The sequence below is a fragment of the Malaya genurostris genome, chromosome 3 (assembly GCF_030247185.1).
Source record: "Malaya genurostris strain Urasoe2022 chromosome 3, Malgen_1.1, whole genome shotgun sequence".
NCBI classification, from domain to species: domain Eukaryota; kingdom Metazoa; phylum Arthropoda; class Insecta; order Diptera; family Culicidae; genus Malaya; species Malaya genurostris.
Window position 1 is genome coordinate 18,568,591 of NC_080572.1, and position 22,776 is coordinate 18,591,366.

At 38.8% G+C, this 22,776-nt stretch overlaps 3 protein-coding genes across 3 annotated transcripts in view; 1 reads left to right on the forward strand and 2 right to left on the reverse strand.

The window, feature by feature from the left end:
* LOC131439443 (exportin-4-like) overlaps window positions 1-8,339 on the forward strand; it is a 35,445-nt gene extending 27,106 nt beyond the window's left edge. Inside the window, exon 8 of the transcript XR_009231129.1 lies at window positions 7,510-8,339. The gene's annotated coding sequence lies outside the window, so the exon portion shown is untranslated. The remainder of the gene's footprint in view (window positions 1-7,509) is intronic.
* On the reverse strand, window positions 653-6,037 carry LOC131439115 (uncharacterized). The gene has a single exon (XM_058609736.1). It carries the CDS (start codon window positions 6,035-6,037, stop codon window positions 653-655), a length of 5,385 nt encoding a protein of 1,794 aa, XP_058465719.1.
* A 10,413-nt stretch (window positions 8,340-18,752) lies between the features above and the next one.
* On the reverse strand, window positions 18,753-20,345 carry LOC131437656 (uncharacterized). Its single transcript, XM_058607144.1, has one exon. The coding sequence runs from the start codon at window positions 20,189-20,191 to the stop codon at window positions 18,845-18,847; it is 1,347 nt and encodes a 448-aa protein (XP_058463127.1). The 5' UTR covers window positions 20,192-20,345; the 3' UTR covers window positions 18,753-18,844.
* Between the last annotated feature and the right edge of the window lie 2,431 nt (window positions 20,346-22,776).

Genomic DNA, 22,776 nt, shown 5'->3' on the forward strand with positions numbered 1-22,776 from the left:
TCCGGATCTTGATGGCGAAAACCCAGGATTTGTAGTTTTCCTGACCACATAGTCACGGTAAATTCGCGATTCAACCTGGCAACACCGTTCGAGAACTCGCGCTCCTTGCGCACGAATTTAGAAGCCCCAATTGGAAATAGTCGTACCTTGCGCCGCTTCTAAACTACTTTCGTCTTTTCTTCTCATTGGTACCGCTCTACCGGCATGAAGCTCCTGTAAAAAACTTATCATTAACGGTTTCGAAAATCTGAACCGTTTTTTGTTGCTTCATACATAATCAAAGGTTATTGAGTTCAACAGGATCAAATTAGCTCTAAGATGCTGAGGGCATTTTTAGCATTTTTATTACGTTGTTAAATTTGTATTTGAGGAATTCCTGAAATAGTTACTCTTATTAAAGATTTAATCATATAAAGTCCGTGTAGATCGATACTTAGTGGACTGTAAGCCCCACTGAGAACGGGAAAACTCCCTCCACTGGTCGCCCAAAAAAACACGCGTCTGTTTCTCTAGACAATGCAATTACAAGTGCGTCATTTATTTTGATAGAAAATATAGAAGCGAAAAATACATGTGTATGTGTTTCTGTTTTTCACCCGCAGTAGGGATGTGCAATCCATCGAACATTCTCCCCGGCGTTGAAATAATTATTTCAAACCTTCTTCTGGTCGAGGGGCAGCAAGCATACTTCCGTTACAGCGCGCTTAAACTCTCCTCCATTAGCTATTCTCACAGTAACAACGCGCGTCACGCTGTCATTTCCAGGATGCACTGCGACGATCCTTCCAAGAGGCCATTGAAACGGTGGTGCATTCTGGTCCACGAGTAGTACCAATGAACCCACATTTATCTCGTTCGTCTTATGCCATTTCGATCGATTCTGGAGCTCTGGCAGATACTCCGCAGTCCACCGTTTCCAGAAGTGCTGCAACATTGTCTGCACCAGCTGCCATCTCGAAAGAGTGTTTTCCTTTAGATGCAAGTAAGATGGTTCAGCTACTGCTTGCATCTCACGGCCGACTAAGAAGTGAGCAGGTGTTATAGCTGTATAGTCGCTGGGGTCGTCTGAGGACGGTGCTAAAGGCCGAGAATTTAACACAGCTTCAATTTGAGTCAACGTAGTGTACAGTTCCTCGTATGTCAGCCTTCGATCACTGACAATCCGTTTGAGATGATATTTAACCTGCTTTACTCCAGCTTCCCAAATACCTCCGAAGTGCGGGCTGCGCGGTGGTATGAAAGACCAATCGATGCCTTTGTTAGTACAATATGACGTTATCTTTCGGGTAGCAGACTGGTTCTGAAACAAAAGCCACAACTCATGTAGCTCAGTTTTAGCTCCTACAAAGTTGGTAGCATTATCGGAGTAGATTGATCTCGGACATCCGCGTCTACTGATGAAACGTCTCAGAGCAGCAAGGAATGCATCCGTCGTTAAATCGGAAACAAGTTCCAAATGTATGGCACGAGTCTGCATACATACAAACAAGCTCACGTAGGCTTTCGTATACTGAGGTTTACGGGTGGTAGAGAGTGACTTCACCCAGAACGGTCCAGCATAATCTACGCCGGTGTTAGCGAACACAGGCGCCGGTCGTATACGATATGACGGCAAATCACCCATCAATTGTGTTGTCTTCAAGGGATTCGCCTTAAAACATGTTATGCAATTCCGAATCACCTTACGAATTGTGGTTTTCACGTTTAATGGCCAGTAGCGTTGTCTTATTATTGCTAGCAAACCTTTCTGACCGATGTGTAGATTCTCTAAGTGCATGTGTCGAACAAGTGATTCAGTGATCGGATGTCTGGCTGGTAACAACATCTGGTGGCGACTATCGTACGGCACAAACGCTCGCTTGATTCGTCCTCCAACTCGCAGAATTCCATCTTGCGGATCAAGGAAGGCTTTCAATCCGTTGTGACGATGTTTCGTATTGACACCATCTGTCAATGCTAATATTTCTTGCTGGAATGTTTCGCGTTGTACCAGTCGTACTATTAACAATAGGGCCTTCTGCATTTCTTCAGCAGTAAGTAAACCCTTCAAAACTGTCTTCCTCTTGGATATAATATACATCGTAAAGCGTACTAGGTAGGCGACACTGCGTACGATCTTATTAAAACTGCTTACCTTGTCAAAAATCGACATTCGTTTAGAAGAATCGGTTATCGTCAGCATTATCCCAGCTCGCAATTCTGGTAATTGATCATCAGTAATTTCGGTGCTCTCGATTGTTACGGTATTTGAACAATTGAATGATAGCGGACCCATCCACCACATCTTTGAGTCGACTAAAAGCTTTGGCTGTTCTCCCCGAGATAACAAATCAGCGGGATTCGAATGAGAAGGAATGTAATTCCAGATACAATTCGAAGTTAATCGTTGAATTTCGCTTACTCGATTTGAAACGTAAGTGTGTAGCATGTGTGGAGATTTTTTAATCCAAGCAAGTACTATTTTTGAGTCACTCCAGAGATGTACCAACTCGAAATCTAATTCACTAGCATCTAAGAGCTTATCGATCAGTCTGGCGAGCAGCAGAACAGCAAGTAGTTCTGCACGAGGGGTTGTGATGGCCTTCATTTTTGTTCCTTTCTTTGGTAGTATGCGTGACTTACTACAAATTAATTTCATTTGGACAGAACCGTTTGTCTGAATCGTGCGTACGTAAAGGCACGCTCCATATGCCAAATCGGAGGCATCCGCGAACCCGTGCAATTCCAACCTTGTAACATCTTTGCAAGAGACCCATCTTGGCAATTTCATCTCATTCAGGATAGTCATTTCGTTTCGAAAGTTTCGCCACTTTTTGCCTATGGTAAGAGGAACTGGATCGTCCCAATCAATCTGCAGCTCACCTACTTCCCGTAAAATCAGCTTCGCGGTTGTAATTACTGGACCAAAAAGGCCCAGCGGGTCAAATATTTTAGCCAGCTGGCTTAATAGCTTCCTACGGGTAACATCGTTTGAATTGTCATAATCTGGAACGGTAACAGAAAACCAATCTTCCATTGGATTCCACGTCATGCCCAAAGTTTTTACTATTATTTTCGGATTGTCGTCAGCGACTTCGAAATCATTTCCTCGAAGTTCTTCAGGAACATCTCGAACAATTTCTGGATGGTTAGCGCACCACTTGTGAGCACTGAAGCAGCCCTTTGCCAGAAGGTCCTTCACATCACGTTGAAGTTGACATGCCTTTGATAATGTATCAGCTCCTGTCAGAATATCGTCCATGTACGTTCCCTTATCGATTACCATGGCGGCTTCCGAGAACTCGTCCTTGTGATCAATTGAAACTTGCTTCAGCGCCATTGTTGCTTGAAACGGCGATGAGCCCAAACCATATGTAACTGTTTGCAGCTCTCGAATCGTTAACGGATCGTTCTCGTTGTATCTCCAAAAGATGCGTTGGTACTTCGTGTCCTGTGGGTGGATTCTTACTTGCCGAAACATCTTCGGAATATCCAGTGTGAAAACGTATTGAAATCCTCGAAAACGTAGTAGAATTGCGAACAGGTCGTTTTGTATGGTTGGTCCAGTCATTAGAATGTCGTTAATCGAAACGCCTGTTGAAGTCCTTGCAGATCCATCAAATACGACTCTTAATTTCGTTGTCGTACTGGATGGCCTAAGCACGCAATGATGTAGCAAATAATAGACTGATCCCGGATACTCGTCAATCGGCTCGTGTATTTCTCGCATGTGCCCAAGTTGCTCGTATTCTCGAATGAATTGTGAGTACTGCTCCTTCAACTCCGGTTGTCTATATAGCTTCCGCTCCAGATTCAGAAAGCGTTTCAGTGCCATCTCGCGCGAGTCTCCTAATTCATCTTTGCGTTCGTTGAATGGATGCTGTACAACGTACCTCTCCTCCTCAGTTCGGTAGTGTGTTTGCTGAAAATGCCTTAAACACATATCGTCATTCGTCTTAGGCATGATACGGATTTCGTCGCAAGCTTCCACCTTGTAGAAACTTCTCAGTAACTCAACAAGCGATTCGTCATCAGACACCTGACAAAAGGTGCGGGCAATTATCGGTGCGTTGAGTTCGATTACTCCTCCGGCAACCCAGCCAAATTTCGTGTTCCTCAATGTCGGAAGATTCGCACCGAGTTCGAGTACACCATCTTCTAATAATTTCCAAAAGTATTCGGCCCCGATAAGCATATCGACACGTCCTCGTTTGTTGAATTTTGGGTCAGCTAGAACATTTTTGCTTGAAAGGGGCCATTCCGATATTTCAAACGATTTCACCGGTAAATCGCCAGTAATCCGAGGAGTTACCAACACATCTAAATCGATACTAAAGTCTCCGTGACAAGACTTTATTTTGGTTCGCAGCATACGGTAAATGCGGGTCATTTTACCATTTAGACCACTAACTGTAACGTCTGTGGGCATCAGTTTCAGCGAGAGAAGGTTTGCGAATCGTTCCGTAATGAAATTCATCTGGGAAGCGGAATCTAACAGCACACGACACAGATAAGGAGTGTTACCAAAACCGTGAACTAATATCACGGCAGTCGAAAGAAGAATTTGTTTCTTGGAATTTACGTCTGTTGAACACAAGGTAGTCGCCGATTCCATTTGCGATCTGTTTGTGGGATTCGAATCAAGCTGTACAATCGGCTCTGCGGAAATTTCTGGTGGTTTCGTCGAGGTGTTATTCGCAACCTTGTTCGGAATGTCTACCGCATGAAGCGAGGTGTGATGTTTCTTGCCACACTCTCGACAAGAACGCGACGAAGAACATGAGCTGGTACGGTGGCCTCTTCCTAAGCAATTGAAGCAGGCACCGCATTTTATAAGCACTTCATATTTTTCACTTACACTTTTGTTTTTAAAGGCTTCGCATTTCCAAAGTTCGTGGTTTGCCTTACACAATTGACACTTACGTTCATCTTTCAGTTCACTTGTTATAAGCGTATGACTTCTTGTCATCGTTTTTTGTTTTACACTCTCCGACGACGGCTTCACATTCGTTTCGAGCTTTTCATAAATTCGACACTGCTCTTGTAAAAACTCCAGTATCGCTTCATATGTTGAAAGTACATTTTTCTTTTGACGGGCTTCCCATGCTACTCGTAGCTTTTTGTCCATTTTTCCTGCTATGAGATTTACCAGCATCTGCTCACCGAGTCCCTTTGCTGGCAAGTCCTGGTGCTTCAAGGCTTCCACATTCTTTATGCAAGTATCAAGCATTTTTCTCATGTTGATAGCGTTTTCCAGATTAATCTTTGGCAAATTGAGCAGGTTTTCGACGTGCTTGTCAACGACGACGCGTTTGTCTTCGTATCTTTGAGTGAGCATCAACCATGCTGCGTCGTAGTCATTGTTATTGACTAAATCTTCATCGATAATGCCAGCTGCTTGTCCGACAAGACTATTTCGCAGGTGGAACAGTTTGAGTGCTGGTTCCTCTTGTTCATGACGATTCATTACAGTGGTAAACATTGCTTTAAAAGAGTACCATTTTTCGTAAGACCCGTCAAAGGTCGGTAATGGGACTTGCAGCGGTTGTACATAGGGCTGAACTGGAATCGCAGGTTGCAGGTGAGCAGGATTGGAGGGCCCCATCGCGGGCGGAACAGTAGCGACTTCTGTTTTCAATGTCGCATCCATCAGCATGCCCAGCCACACAGCAACATCATTATGCAGTGACTCGAATTCAACGTAGCTCTCAGTTTCTTCGTTTATGCGTTCTTCAGAAAGCGGCAGTTCGTAAATTTGATTCTGGATGCTATTACAGTCATTGTAACAGTTATCCACAGTTTTCTGCTGAACTTGGAGGTAATGAATGTTTCTAATGTTTGGATTCGGATCACTTGCACTGCTCTTCAAGGCATTTTTCACTCGATTCAACTTTCCGAAAACTGCCGCTCTCTGATTGACCAGTCCTTGCAATCTATCTTCCATCTTTTTTACTTCTTCTCTTTTCCTTTTCAACACTTTCTGCTCGCCAGCAGGAGTTGGCAAGATCTGTACGGGTGTTCTAGGTGTCTTTTGCGACTTAGAACTCGGTGACGACATTTTTTTTGCACACTACATCACTTTATTTTTTGTCCGCCATTTGCCGAAATTTAGTCACGTAACCTTTTCCGAACAATTCAAGAGTTTGCTTAATTTTGCATCAGATTATCGCAATTTCGCGTTTCGGAACGCGGATGCGTCGGGCAGATAAGAGTAAAAATACTCTTTCACTTTTTTGTAATGACCACCACAGTGAACTGGTAGCGCGTCATTAACATTCGCTCGGCAACAGCACGAACCAATGCTCAGTTCGTATAATTTCACACGGAATCGCGAAACTTTTCACGAGAATCGCGTCGATTTCTCTGGTTTTCCCGGATCCGGTTCGAAGGACCTTTGTAGATCGATACTTAGTGGACTGTAAGCCCCACTGAGAACGGGAAAACTCCCTCCACTGGTCGCCCAAAAAAACACGCGTCTGTTTCTCTAGACAATGCAATTACAAGTGCGTCATTTATTTTGATAGAAAATATAGAAGCGAAAAATACATGTGTATGTGTTTCTGTTTTTCACCCGCAGTAGGGATGTGCAATCCATCGAACAGTCCGTTTCACCGATTCATGTCCGCATCATTTTTTTTTTCTAAAGGATACGCGTGGTGTGGGCGGGAAACATTTCACCGTCTCGAATATCAAAAACGGATGGAGCGTGAAATGGGCATGAATGGGAGAAGCGTAAGTTTCGGTAAATCGATTGATAAAAATAGACCTTACGGCTACATAGCAAAAGAGGTAATTGTAATCGCAATTGATTACTGGCAATCTAGGTCTGGAAATCGAAGTGTTTTGTCATATCTTTTTAAGAAATTTTTATCATTGAAAAAGGCCTGGCCTATTCGAGATATGCATTCGATTTGGCTATCAGCGAAGTTTATACAAAGAGAACGCTAAATCTTCAAATTATGAACTGGTTTTCCTCCAAGTTTACTCTTCGCTATGACCCCGACATTTTCAATAGATTGAGTGATGAAGTCATTTACCTTTCCGTTATCAGACCCAAATATTTTTTCGACGGACTTCACATGACCTTGTTTGTAAATTTCTGCTACAATTTCCAAATGCTTGATAGTGCGCTCAATTGTCATTGTTTGTTTATTTATTTATATTAACTTCAATTATCGGACGAGAACTAGTGTTTTCAAAATGATTGATTGAATTGAGCCGTTCAACACTGTTCATAGATAATTTAGGTTAAACTTCACAATGAATGTGTCAGACTTCTAAATGGAAATGTAAATGTTAAGGCCTGCCAGTATACTAACTTGCCTTATTCTACTTTTAGACGTTTTGAGTTTTCGTATAAATGTTGTTGCTATCTTATTCTGGTAATTCGACAGATCACTTTTTCGATCGTATATGATTTGTATGAGCTACATTAACGTACATTAGATTACTCAAATGCCAGAAGATATATTTCGGATCAAATAAATAGCAAATTAATCTGGGCCTTTCTTTTTCATTCATTTTTGGTAGCATGTGAAAGTATGCAAATCGAAGTTTTCGTTTTTTGCTTCAGAGCAATTACTGAAATTGACGTATTCTCAACTACAAAGGAAGCAAATTGTTACATGGAAAGTAGATGCAATGTTTTGAAGATTAATTTTACAAGCACTTTTTGCATTATTTTTTTACTACATCAGATATAATACTAGTAAATATATTTGTACAACATAAACAAACCGTAAAATGTAATATAGAGTTAATAGTATTGAAATTTGCAATGTGCGTGCACATGAAAGTTGTGTTGTTCTGTACAAAATTCGATGCTCTATTATAAAAGAATCGTTTGTCTGACTGCTTACTATACTATTAAGGAAGACTTTTATAAAAACAAAGTTTATTGTACGATAGAATAAATGATAAGTGGCACATACATTCAAATTTTTCCCCAATATGCAAGACACTCTTTTTCCAATCATTAAGTAAGTTTATAATCCGCACGAACTCGAAAAATCCTGCTTGAAGGTTCGTGTTCTTCGAAGAGCTCAAATGCTCATAGTTGAATCAAAACTAGTAGTTTAGAACAAAATCACAAAAATAACATTTTACCGTCTCAAAAAATGCTATGATATTATAATAGAGGCATTCTACTTAAAATGGCAAAGGAAAATGACCGCGGATAATTCACTGGTCCGACACACGCTGAAATGAATGACGGATTCGAAATAGATATCTACTTTTCAAAAGTACAAAATAACTATTGATCATGAAGACAATTAAAAAAAGTGTTTTAAAATTCTTTTCCAATAAGTGATGAAATATAATATTGAATAAAAAAATTTAAAGCGATTCATGAATCAAGCTCTGAGACGCTTAAAGATAAAAAACTTATCAAAACTTATTTTATTTTTTTTCCTGATATTCCTATTTACATAAAACATACCGAACTAGTCCAATGGGATTTTGGAATTTTGTACAGTCTTTGATGAGATGATATTTAAATGATTTTTCTTACTCAATTCACTTATCTGTTGTTTTCACTTCTTTTCGAATTATATTCAAGTGCATTATGATGACATTGCCGAATTTCACAGACGCATATGAAAATTAAGCTGCTTCTTTACCGATCTTGGTCTACAACTGTGTAGAGAATTTCTATGCTATGGCCTGGAATTTACAAATTCAGGTAACTCTAGAACTCATTAATCAGTACTGACACTGGCTACAATTTAATGCATGCATTATAATTGGACTAATTTCGAATGGCGATACAAAAAATGCAATAGATAGATTCCTTAAATTCTGGAGCAATTCCTTTTTTTGCCTTTCTCATATAGAAAGGTTATGCAATTACTATGAAAACCAACTTTTTAACCGAGGCCCGGAGGGCTGAATGTCATATACCATTAAACTCTGCTCGACGAACTGAGTATATGTCTGTGTGTGTATATATGTAACAAATATATGCACTCACTTTTCATCTATTGAATTTCATCCTGATCCGACTTCTGGTTCCGGAAATACAGGGTGATGGGACATTTTTCAAAGATGACCGATTTTCACAAACTTACATTCAAATGAAAAATCTTAAGGTCCCATAGCCTACTATTGAATTTCATTTGGATCCGACTTCCGATCCCGGAGTTACAGGTTAAAATGTGAAAAGTAGAGAAAAAATATGCACTTAATTTTCTCGGAAACGGCTCAACCGATTTTCACTAACTAAGATTTAAATGAACGGTTTTATAATTTCATAAAAAAATCTAGAACGTTTTATTCGGATCCGAGGATCCGAGGATGCGACCATTTTTATGAGTATTTTTTTCACAAACGGTGGTCAAAAACAGGTGCAAATATCAAAGAACTGTCTAATAAATTCTTCTAGTTTGCAGAAGTTATTAGTTTGTGGGCATATAAACTTAATTCGGCACTGCTGACCCCCCCCCCTCCTCTTCCTGTTCTGGAAGCACCGAAAATAGTGATGAAAAACTCCATAAAACTCACCTCAGTTTCTCAGCGATGCTTGAACCGCTTTTCATAAATCTTGGTTTAAATTAAATCACACATTGTCTCAAAAACTACTGTGAAATTTCATCCGGATCCGACTTCCGGTTCCGCAGTTACTGGGTGTCATAGCTTTTGAACCGCTATATAGAATGAGAATACAACACCGGTACGTGCAACGTGGAAGAAGAAAACACAACACGAACGATGCATGCTTTGTTCTACTTTGTACACGCTAAGAAGAAAACGAAACGTTTACGGATGTCTGCTACTGGTGTGTGATATTGGTAAAAAACGGTTCTGCGTTTGATTAAATTTTTTAGATATTTTATGATAATTGCGACCGAAAAATGTCGGGGTCTGGTTCGACTCCAAAGTCACATGGGGATGTCACATCTGAAACAAAAATGCCAACAAATAATCAACTTTCTTCGTACAATAACCGGATTATGGTGGGGTGCCCACCCAAGAGACCTGATCAGGTTGCATCAAATGACGATATTGTCCGTGATGGAATATGGATGCTTCTGTTCCCGATCCGCGGCGAACACTCATTTCATGAATTGGAAAGAAGCCTGGGGGTGTTTTCCGAGGACCCACAGAAGGATGCAACAATATCGATACATTTCCACATCACCTGACTGATTCCAAGAAGTTTCGATCCTGTCGATGAGTAGCACGCGGACCACCAGCCGGGTCTTTGAGTCCCGGGGGTGTTTTCTGCGGATCCATACGAACAAGTCACCTGTAAGGAGTGACATGTGTTGTACGCATGTATGTGTGGTGATTTTTTATGCTCAGATCACAGCTTGCTGTGCGTTTGGCTGTCAACTTTCGTTTGTTTGCTTGTTTGTTCGGTTGAAATTCTGCGTTTTCAAAATGTCGCGTATTGAAAAGAAAGTGAAAATTGAAGTTCTGGACGCATAAGTGAGAAAGGTATTACTATGCGAAAATTGGCGAAGCGGTTTGGAATTCATCATGCCAGTGTTAAAACCATCATTAATAAGTTTTGGTTAGTCGGTGTTGAACAGTCGTTCGCATCGCACGCGTATAGCTCTTAGCTCCTGGAAATTTTATACTTTACTGTCGTCGTTGGGGAGGATGTGAGCGATGCGGACAGGTCGATTCAAGTGGAGAAATTCGGTCGAAAGGTACTGGTATGGCAAGCAATATGTTCCTGTGGTTTGAAGTCAACAATTTTTTACACTACCGGAACTATTAATGCAGAAATCTGTCGATTTGAGTGTCTCCAGAAGAAATTACTGCCTTTGTATAGGATGCATAGTACATCTCCACTGTTTTGGCCGGATTTAGCGTCGGCTCATTATCCCAAAACCACTCTCAATTGGCTTGCGGAAAAGAGTATAAATTTCGTTGAGAAAAATATCAATCCACTAAATAGCCCTCAGCTTCGAGCCATCGAACGTTACTGGGCAATGGTGAAGAGGGTCTTCAGGAAGACTGGTGAGCAGCTGGGAGCATGCAGGAGTTCAAAAAAATTTGAGCTCAAGCGTCCCAAAAAGGCGATGCAACACTTGTACGGAACTTGATGAAGAGCGTTCGATCATATGTTCGAAAATGTGTGAAGGAATAAATTAAATTTTATCCGGTTTTCATTATGCTCAAGTTTAACCTTGTACAATAAAGGATTAATTTTTAGTTTAAATAAAATATCGTTTTACCTTTTTTTTTGGAAATATAAAAAATAGGTATAGAATTCGCTCAAACTTTGGAAAAATTTTCCGAAGTCCGGAGGACCGAGTTTCATATACCAATCGATTCAGCTCGACGAACTGAGTAAATGTCCGTGTGTGTATGTGTGTGTCTGTATGTGTGTTGTGAACTAATGATGTATGTAAATCAGATGATATTAATTCATATGTAAACCAGATGATATTAATTCAAACTACTTACAGCAATGAATGCTGGAAGAACATAACACCCATGATTCGAAAATCAGTTCGTCGAGATCAGCAAATGCGTGTGTGACAAATAATTTCACTCAATTTTCTCGGAAACGACTCAACAGTTTTCTACAAACTCAGATTCATATGAATAGTCGTATGCTCCTACACAAGGTTCCTGAATTACGTTTGGATTTTTTGACTTCTGGTTTAGAAACTACAGGATGATATGTGAATCGAAATCAAAATATTGTTACTTATTCTTCTCGTAGATGATTGAACCGAACTAAGATTGAAATGAAATCTAGGAACCATATAAAATCAAAATGAAAGATCTTAAGATCCTATAAAATATCTCGCTTTTAGTCAGATCCAACTTCCGGTTTATGAGATACAGGGTGATTAGTATAAAAATGTCCATTCCGCACAAATGTAACACATGGATTAATAAGTCCCGAGACTAAAGCAGACAAGGCGCTCGTAGTAAACCAGTAACCACGTCTTTCTAGAGTACTAACCTTTGCTTGAAATAATTTAAAATTTTAAGTCGATCCGACCAGAAACAGCTGAGTTATCGAGGTTGGAGTTTTGTGACTTCGTTTTGTAGTTTGTTTAAAAAATATAAAAAACCGAGTTTCGTGTTTTGATAAAACATTGTTTTTTAATGGATAAAAACACCGTGAAAGCGAAACATTGGATTGAAAAATGTTATCCGGACTCGTGTCGTACCGACACAAATGACGCGGAAATGACGTGATTATATTGATGAATAAAAAAATTTTTTGCAATAAATGTTGTTTCCATTGTTAGTCTCTTGACTTATTGATCCATGTGTTATTAGGTTTATCGGGTTTGTAGATTTGGATAGTCGATAACCAAATAAACTTATCTCAGTTTTTGCGGTATTCAGTTTTCAATTCGGAACAATTTAATTCGCACTTCGATTTCTCAAAGATGTCTACACTGATTTTCAAACAGTTTGAATCAAATGTAAACTATACAGCTCTTGAGGTGGATTTAACTGACTTCGGCTACACCGATTTTCGAATTCCGGTTCTTGTATCGAATCGTTTCTCAAAGCTCAATCGTTTTCTCAAAAAAGTCCAAATCAAATTTCAACTACAAAAATTCACATTGAAGGATTTATGGTCCCAGACAAAATTAATGAATTTTATCCGATTCTGGAATTACAGGGTGATGAGTTTTTAAAATTATTACCGATATAGAAGATGACACTCCAAAAAAACTTCAAATTTGGACTCATAACTATTGCAATTTATACGTCATATTAATTTATGGCCATACGAAGCGTTTTCGGTTATGCTGGTTCTTGAATATTGGTTCTGGTAGTACCGTGAATAACCGTAAGCTCTGAAATGGAATTTATTTCGATATCTCATGGAAGGTTCAATCGATTATTACACGTTTAGATTAAAATTCGATCCAATTTGCAGTTTCGACATTACAGAGTAATGAGTGAATAGAACTTTAAATTGCCGCTTGAATATCATTAAAATAATGTCATGCGAACTAAAACACCGAAGAATATTCATGCAAAAAACACATGCGGATGATGAAAAAACGTATCATCTCACTGCTAGGTGGATTAAGCACTTTTTTATCATAATTTGGAAGAAAAATTTGTGGATAGCTTATTTTCGATACACTCCTTAAAACATGGAAAACCCAACCATCCGGCACTACATAATCCTAGTTCAAATAGTTATTAGAAAATGCATCATAAAGCTAAACGCATTGTGCCTTAATAAATAAATCTCAAAAATAAAACCTGTTTTAATCCTACTAGTGGTGTAATGATGCCTTTCTCATACTTCTTATATATCAATGTGTGGATTTGCGCAAAATAATTTAGTTTTTTCTTGAAAAACAAAAAGGTTTGTCCATCAACTAGTATAACCTACAAAGTGAAACAGTTTTAATATCGTCAAGAAAATCTCTGTGAAAAAAATGACTAAGTTTGAGAAATGTGACTGGGATCCATTTTTGAGTCTATAGTCACAATCTTCGGTCGTTAATCGTGAACCGGGAATCAGAAAAGCCGACACTAATTGGTTTCGCCATCTACTGACAATCAGAGCTGCTAAATGTCTCTATCAACTAGCAACGTCGGCAGCTCAGTCATCGCCGATGAGGAAAAAAACGTCCCGGATAGTCCCGGACGGTCCCATCCCGGTCGTCCCGGTATAGTGCGAACAGGCTATTATTCTCTCAAGGTCCAGCCGCTGATGTGCTTATCACTTTAGTCGAAAGGTCCCGGGACTGATTCAAAGAAATGTCATACTAATCTCATTTTCCGAAAGTTTCAAATTTAAGATGACAGATGTCAAACTTTCACGTCAATCGGACTACAAACACTAAGCCTACCGACATATAAGACGTTACTTATTCATTTATGAAAAAATGAAAATAACGATTTCCTTTTATTGATAAAACATTGCTTTTTAAAGGCAAGCCCACCAAGTTTGAGAAGTGTTATCCATAATCGGATTAAAAACAAAGATTTGTGGTATTCTGATTTTAAACGAATATTTGTAGTCGTTTTGCCCTGAAGATGAAGGTATAACCTTCGAAACGTTGGCCTTTAAAGAAAAATAAATGTTTTGACGAGAAACCAATTGACCAAAAAGCCATCTCGTTATTTAAAACAACATTAACTGGTCGCACCCGCATCAAAAAAAAAATGATGTATTTTTGTACGGCAGTATCGAACCGCACAGAGTGCAAGTCAATTCGATACTAAATCTTGTTTTGTATGAGCGATTTTCTTAAATGCGAATGCACTCATTCAAGAGCAGAAATCTTATAGAAACCGCGAGCTTATGTATACAAAACTGTCGTATATGTTGGAGGAAATCATGACAATGGTTTGAGAAACTGGAAAAATAAGAAATACTTCGTTACTAATTGAAGATTCGATTTATCTGTGATATCAAATATCAGTTAAAGATGTAGATGTTCAAAGCCTGACCGCTGTTTGTACGGTCTTATTTTCTGTATTTTGAATTTGCACCCCAGTATAGAAAACAAAAATGTAATCCTACGTTAAAAGTTTATTTATGTGAAGATATAGAACGGAAAGGTGAGATGTGAAGGTTCATTTGAGCAAACAGAAATCACGTCTCACTTTTCTGTTGCATATCTTCACATCCTTCCTTTATTATTCTGAGTTACAAATATTATAATTATGAATCATACTAATATTACCATTGTTTATCTATCGAAATTTCAGGTGGGTGATTATCCACCTTTGGAATTTTCGAATGGGTAGTACTACCCACTGTACCCACCTCTTTTACCGGCTCTGTCAATTGGAATAGTTTTGAGGCAAGTTCAAAGATTAGTTTACGTGTTTTACTCACCGCTTTTAGTGACGCTATAAATATTATAAAAATCTTAGCCCTGTAATTCCGCAACTGAATGTCGGATGCTTTCATTTGAACCTAAGTTTGGTAAAATCGGTCACGCCATTTCTGAGCAAAGTGAGGAAATAATTTGAAATTGTAATTTTTACGCTAATCACCCTGAAATTCTGGAACCGGTAGTCGGATCAAAATGAAATTCAGAAACTTTGTAAAAGACAGTTATACCTTTCATTTGAAACTAAGTTTGTGAGAATCGGTTCAACGGTATCTAAGGAAAGTTTGTGCACTTATTTTCATTTTTTTGCGCATATCATCCTGTAATTCCGGAACTGGATGTCGGATTCGAATAAAATTCAGGAACTTTGTATGGGGCTACAAGACTTTTCATTTGAATCTAAATTTGTAAAAATCGGATCAACTATCTCCGAGAAAAGTGAGTGCAAAAAATGTTACATACACACACATGTATACATGCACACATACACACAAACAGACATTTTGCGTACTCGACAAACTGAGTCGAATGGTATATTAAACTCGGCCCTCCGGGCCTCGGTTCAAAAGTCGGTTTACATAGTGATTGCATAACTTTTCTTTATGAGAAAGGCAAAAAAGTGACCGAAAGAATAAAGGAATGTCAATGAATTGAAATTGATTTGAAAAAATAAACATACATCAGAATTTCAAGCTTCGCGATGTAGATGCATTGCAGACGGTAGTCCAGTAATACCGGTGGTGATGTGATATCAATTATAACAATAATCATAATTTTTTATTTATTTATGACTTCTGGTCAGTCAGTAATTTTTACTTTTTTCGGTATTTTAACTTTTTTTTTTTTTTTTTAATCAAACTAACTAGAGATTATAAGAGGAGAAAGAATATGAAATCATAGAGCCATAGTACTCAAGGAAGAGCAAGGATGTGAAGAATAAAGTGCGGAAAAGTGAGACGTGACAAGGGTCATTTAAGTAAGCAGAAGGCTTCTCGTATCTAAACTTTTACCTTCTACCAGAGATGCCTTAGTTCGACTTTCCTATTTCAATGCAATGAGCAGTTGGTTTTCGAATTCCACAGCAATATTTATGATGCTGTGAGTAATATGAGAAAGGTATCATTACACCACTAGGTGGATTGAAACAGGTTTTTTAATTATGTGTTTAATAACCTGAAAGACAATAGTTAAAAGGTTCCTAATTACATTAATAAAGTAATAAAATATGTGTAACAAGCCTTCCACAAAAATGGTTCGATGCCCCACAACGCAGCCAGTAGAGCTTCGTAGTTCGTACCCATGGCTCAAATCGATGCTTCAAGTATCCGCTCTGCTCAAAAGGTACGTAGAAAAATGAAGTTTGTGGTAGTGATGGGAAAACCCATCCGTTTTAAAGAATCGCTTAGAGCTTGATAGTTCTACCAAAAGAACTAGTTCTGTTTAACCATTATATCGTTCTGAAATTTTGTATGTTCCGTCGAAGAAAATTTGAGATTCATATATTATATTTAGTGGTAATCAAATTCAATAATAGTAAGTACTTTTAGAATTAAAAAAAAATTACGCCGTTGAATTATACTAAAGGTATATCACGCCACTATACAAATTCAGTATGCATCTCACAACACTTTTAAAAACATGTATAATAGACGTCACATCACAGATACGTTTTTCGAATACTACTGGTATTCATGGTCAGTGTATCAGGTTTCTAAGTAAACCTAAATTATTATATATTATATAAATGAATATTTACTCAAATGTCGAATGACAGAAGGTCTAATGACGAAACGTCGATGAACAAAAGGTCAAATGTGTCGAATACGACAAAAAGTCGAAAAACAAAACGTCGAATATAACGAAAGGTCGAATGTAACAAATCGTCGAATAACCATAAGGTCGAATACACCATAAATTCGAAAAGGGATAAAAAGTCGAATATAACGGATGATAGAATACAACAATAAGTCGAATACAATGTAAGGGCGAATTCTGTGTGTGTTGAATGGCATATATCCACTGAATTACAACTGTTAAACTAAATAAATCGCCAGGGTTAAACCGAGGCAAAGTATGCGGCTCTAAAAGTGGACAATGTAATATAGCAGCAAAATGATGCAAAGAGTTTATTCCCAAAGTTTTAATTGTTGTTGGTAATCACTATCACTTTACGTAATTGCACTTCATGATTTTTTTTTTGTTTCAATTATAGAGGCTTTAACATTAATGTCATTCACCTCTTCGGGCCAGAAAAACTTTCTGACGCTATGTTGGGAATCGAATCCAGGCGGGCTGCGTGAAAGGCATCGACTTACCCATCACGCTATACCCGTCCCCACCCATAATTATTTGTTGAATTGAGCAGTGTCAATCTTTAATTGCTAATGCATAAATCGCTGTAGGAAAACTACTTTGGAATTATTCAGTTTTCGTGCTGAGTAACTGAACGTCGAAATGGCAGTTCGGAAACTTATGAAATATTATTAACAAATAAAGGTAAACCAAAACTGTCATCTAATGGATTCATTTATCACTTTTATAAACAGGTAAAACAGGGAATTGAGCACAAAATTTGTCTGCGTACCATTTGCCTAACATGATCATTCGAAGCTAAGGCAGTCACTAGAAAGACGTTATGAAATGTACTAGTCACTGACACTAGAATTCCGAAATATTACTATAATGATCCGTTCGATTCTGAAGATACATTTGGGAAAACCTTCTATTCATAACAAATTAACACAAATTATTGTAATAGTTTAGTCATGCTGCATGTTTCATTTTTATTACTTTATCAGGCTCAAATCATGATCTCGAAACTGACACAGAAGCGCATATGTAAAAGAGCCCGAAGATTCGTCGGTTCTTATCCGAAGAATAAATTGTCCGAGAGCGATTTTGATGAACTTTTGGAAGAATTCACAAAACCCTTAGAAGGAGTCCCATTTCTTTTGAAGAATTAGCATAGCGAACATGGCCGAATACTATTGATTTCAACCAGTTAATATATTCGTCGACTGGCAGGTTAGACAAGACGATTCGTTCCGCTGGTTAACTTCTCCTTACCTAACAAAACCGGGCGACCCTATACAGATACCCTCAATGAGTTATCGAAAATTGCAAAATCTTTTAATGTTACTTTTAATACAACACTCACAGTTTTAGAAAAAGTACGATTCAATAGTTCGTCAAAAGGTTTTCCGGATTCGTATCAAAAATATTGTTTTTTTAATCTCACAATTTTTTTTTCAAAAGAGTACAGTACACTGGATTTTACTCACTGTACATAAAGAACATATATGTTTATATGACATTCAAGAAAGTAGAAGCATAAAAAAGCTCAGACCAATGGAAAGTGAAGTAAACCATTGTTGGCTTGCGCCAACGTTTGATGAAAGCAAGTGCTCAACTGATACCTACTTGAATACTTTCATCTCTTGGAGCACCACCGGGAGGACGGCGAACAATTTGTTTAATGACTTTCAGTAAGGTGCATCTGAATATCGAAGAACTCTTTGCAGGGGATGCAACGACGGTACTGACGCATTAAAACAATTTCGATCGGAGAAAGGTCACTGGAAGAAATCGAAAGCAAGCGGAAGACAAAACCGCTCTGGCCGAGAGCGTTTCCACCGGCAGTCACTTGTGTCCTGGCTGTAGACCGTTCGAAAGCACCAGAAGAATTGTTCGGATGAATGATTAGTTCACTTGTTTCTGCTTTTAATGTTTTCTATTCGAAAGTTAAAAAAATACTGACTTTACATCTATTGAAAATGTGTATTTATAGCTGAATCGGCTGTATTGTCTGATGTATCCTGGCTTCCCATTGGCTGCAGTGGGAGAATGAGCGGGAGTGATGGTATTGCTATTTGTTGCTTTGTGTAGTTGACGGGCGAGAGACGCGGCATTTCCCTCCACTGAATGGATCATTCTCGAACGTTCTTAATTGATGTGTTGGTGTGTGAGTGAATTGAATGAAAGGTTGACGCTTCGCTTGCTGCGAATGGAAGGTTAACGCTTCGCTGTTGCGAACATACTCCCCGGGCGGTATTAGATGTGTATTATAATCTGTGTTGAGAAACTTATTTGGAATAATTAGTAAGATTGTTTTCTATAGGTAAAAGAGATAACTTAGTTATTGGGCGGCGAAAAATTATGTTCCCAACCCTTACGTCAACGGCGCGAACTATATTATCCTCTCCAGGATACACTTTTATGATTCGCCCTAGTTTCCAACTTTGCGGGGGTAAATTTTTATCTTCTACTAAGACTATCATGTCTGGCTGAACATTGGGCATTCGAATACAATTTTTGTTTCTTGGTTGAAGACTTGACAAGTAGTCGCGGGTCCAGGCTTTCCAGAAATGCTCTCGCATTTGCTGAAGGAGCTGCCATCGAGATAAACGGTTAGGGTTCATTCCTTCATAAGACGGTTCAGGGATTGCCGTGAGAGGACGGCCAATTAGGTAATGAGAAGGAGTTATTACTTCGATATCTGTAGGATCTTCGGAAAGAGCAAACAAGGGGCGAGAATTCAGTATGGCTTCCACTTGTGAAAGCAAAGTAGAGAATTCTTCAAAGGTTAACGGAGTCTGTTTCAAGATACGCTTAAGATGAAACTTCGTACTTTTCACCGCAGCTTCCCATAATCCGCCGAATTCAGGGGCGTCAGGAGGAATAAATGACCAGTATATTTCCCTTCCGTTACAAAATGATTCGATTTTATGGATAGTTACATTGTCTCTGAATAATCGATATAGCTCGTGTAGTTCGTTTTTAGTTCCATGGAAATTTGTGGCATTGTCAGAATGTAGTTCACGCACAATACCTCGGCGACTAACAAACCGCTGTAGGGCGGCTATAAAGGCTGCTGTTGTCAAATCAGATACAAGCTCTAAATGAACTGATTTAGTAACCATGCAAACAAATACAGCTACGTAGGCTTTGATAATTATCGGTTTTCTTGTTCCTTGTTTCACCAAAAACGGACCGGCGTAATCCACACCAGTAATTTTAAATGGAGCAGAAGGAGTAATTCTGTATTGGGGAAGATTACCCATGTATTGAGTAAGACCCTTTGGTCTAACACGGAAACATCGAACACAACCTCGGATAACTTTCCTGATAGCGGATCTGGAACCGAGTACCCAAAACCGATGACGGAGCGCAGATAGCAAACCCGATGGTCCAACATGTAAATTTTCTTCGTGATACGCTCGAATTATAAGATCGGTTATTGGGTGATGCGGAAGGATGTACTGATGTTTTGATTCAAATGGCAAACGAGACTTGGAAATTCGACCTCCAACACGGAGTGCATTGTCCTGCACAAACGGGCTCAAATTACTGATTTTGTTGCAGGGCTCTCCTTTTTTTGCACGAATAATATCGTCTAGTAATACTTGCTGTTGAACGATAATTACGATCATATGTAGTGACGTTCTGAGTTCTGCTACGGTGGGAGAGTCATTCAATGTTCGATTAGTTGGATTCCTAATGCGACAATTGTGTATAAAACGTCGAACGTATGCGAAAATACGCTGCAGTTTGCGGAACGAACTATATTTTTTAAACAACGGAAGATCATCTTGATTGTACAATGTCATTACCATCACTGAAACCGTTTTAACGTCTGGCAAGTTGCAATCAGGAACATCGATTGAAGATGGTGGTGAATACTCATGTAGTTTCAAAAATTGTGGTCCTTCCCAGTACAAGCTATTATTTTTCAGAAGTTCAGGTGATTGCCCTCTAGAGATTACGTCGGCTGGATTATCCTTTGATTGCACATAGGACCAAAGGAAATTTCCTTCTAGAATCTCGAGAACTCTACATTGAACAAATGATTTCAATGTGGATGTGGGTTTGTGTAACCATGCTAGAACTATTTGACTATCTGACCACATACGAATAACAGAAAAGTTCATTTTTAAGGATGAAATAACCTTAATAACTAGTCGATACAGTAATAGAGCGGCACATAGTTCCTTTCGAGGAATTGTCATTTGTTTGAGGGGAGCTATCTTAGATTTAGCGCAAAGCAATTTCATGGTGGGAAGATTGTTAGCATCAATAACGCGGACATATAAACATGCCCCATAGGCAATTGACGAAGCATCAGCAAATCCGTGCAACTCGTACCGAAGAGAATTGACTGATGTTACTAGTCTTGGCACATTTAATTGATTTATTTGTGGCAAAGACGAAGAAAACTGGAGCCAGAGTTCTAGAAGATCTCCTTCCAAGGGTGAGTCCCAATCAATCTTCTCTACCCAAGTTTTCTGCATTATTTGTTTAGCAATGACTATGATTGGAGACAGGAGTCCTAATGGATCAAACAGTTTGGCGATAGTAGAAAATATTAACCTTTTGGTAATTAGTTGATCAGTTGGCGGGGGGTCAGCAGAAAATAAAAATTCATCGGACGATGGATTCCAGATTAAACCAAGCGTTTTAATGACGTGGTTAGCTGAAATTTGATCCAAACAAACTAATTTTTCACGATCAGAATCAGGAATATTTTCGAGAAGAGCTTCATTGTTAGCACACCATTTATGTATTGGAAATCCGCCCATACTAAGCAATGAACGAAGTTGTCGTTGACATTCTACCGCTTGTGGAATTGTGTCTGCACCGGTCAATATATCGTCTACATAACAATCTTCGAGAATTATGCGTGCGGCTAATGGAAAGTTCGAACCTTCATCGTTGCACAATTGTACCAACGATCGTGTAGCGAGAAAAGGTGCCGAAGCTGTGCCATACGTTACGGTTTTCAACTCTAAGACACGAAGCTTTTCGTTACTATTTGTGCGCCAAAATATGCGTTGTACGGAAGTTTGATCAGGTTGTACCAGAATTTGCCTATACATTTTGGCTATGTCGGCAGTGAATACAAATGCAAATCGACGAAAATGCAAAAGTATTGTCAATAAATCATTTTGAACTACTGGTCCTATATGTAGGACGTCATTCAAAGACTTCGAAGAAGGCGATGACTTAGCTGAAGCGTTAAACACTACTCTAAGTTTTGTGCTTGAACTAGTTGGACGAACTACGGCGTGATGTGGCATGTAATATTTGAGTTTTCCAGGCAAATCTTTTCCTTCGTCTACTTCTTTACAATGTCCTAAAGACTCGTATTCTTGAATAAATTTAGAGTACTCGTTATGCAACTCGGGATTGCGCAAAAATCGTTTTTCGAGATACAAAAACCTACGCAAAGCTAGCGCTCGATTGTCGTCTAATTGAGACATATTATCGCGGAAAGGTAATTCTACAATATAGCGACCGGATTCATTTCGCTTATAAGTCTTGAGAAATATTTCCTCGCATTCCTGTTCTTCTTCGTTAACAGACGGTTTTTCTACCAGTTCTTCTATTTCCCAAAATCGCCGAATCATTTCATTTACGGATTCAGTTGATACGGAATAAACGCCTTGAGTATTAACGACAACATCTGATTCCTCACATACTTCACCGGAAACAACCCATCCCAGCTCTGTTTCACGAATCTCGGGTAAACCAATTGGCACAGATAAGCATCCCGGCCTCATTAGGGAAAAGAAATGTTTAATGCCAATTAATAAATCTATTTCTGATGGTACGTGAAATTGTGGGTCAGCTAGGTGTATGTCTTGTGGAATATTCCATTTTGAGATATCGATCGATTTGTTAGGTAGTGGATTAGTGATACTTGGAACTATTAGACATGTCATTGAAGTTTTGTATTCATTATAATGGGAATGTAATTCAATTGTAACGAGACCTTTCGTTTTGGTTCTAGAATTGCTAACACCCACAATTTCCACGCTCACGGGAATAGCTTCAATCCCTAGTTTGTAAAACATTTTGCTTGATATAAGGTTTGTTTGCGCTCCACAATCTAGAAAAGCGCGACAGGGAATAGGTTGGCCATGCTTGTCAATTAGATTAACGATAGCTGTTAGTAATATTACGTTCGGAAATTGTTTTCCACTTAAACAGGTAGACGATGAGACAGACATTGATTGAA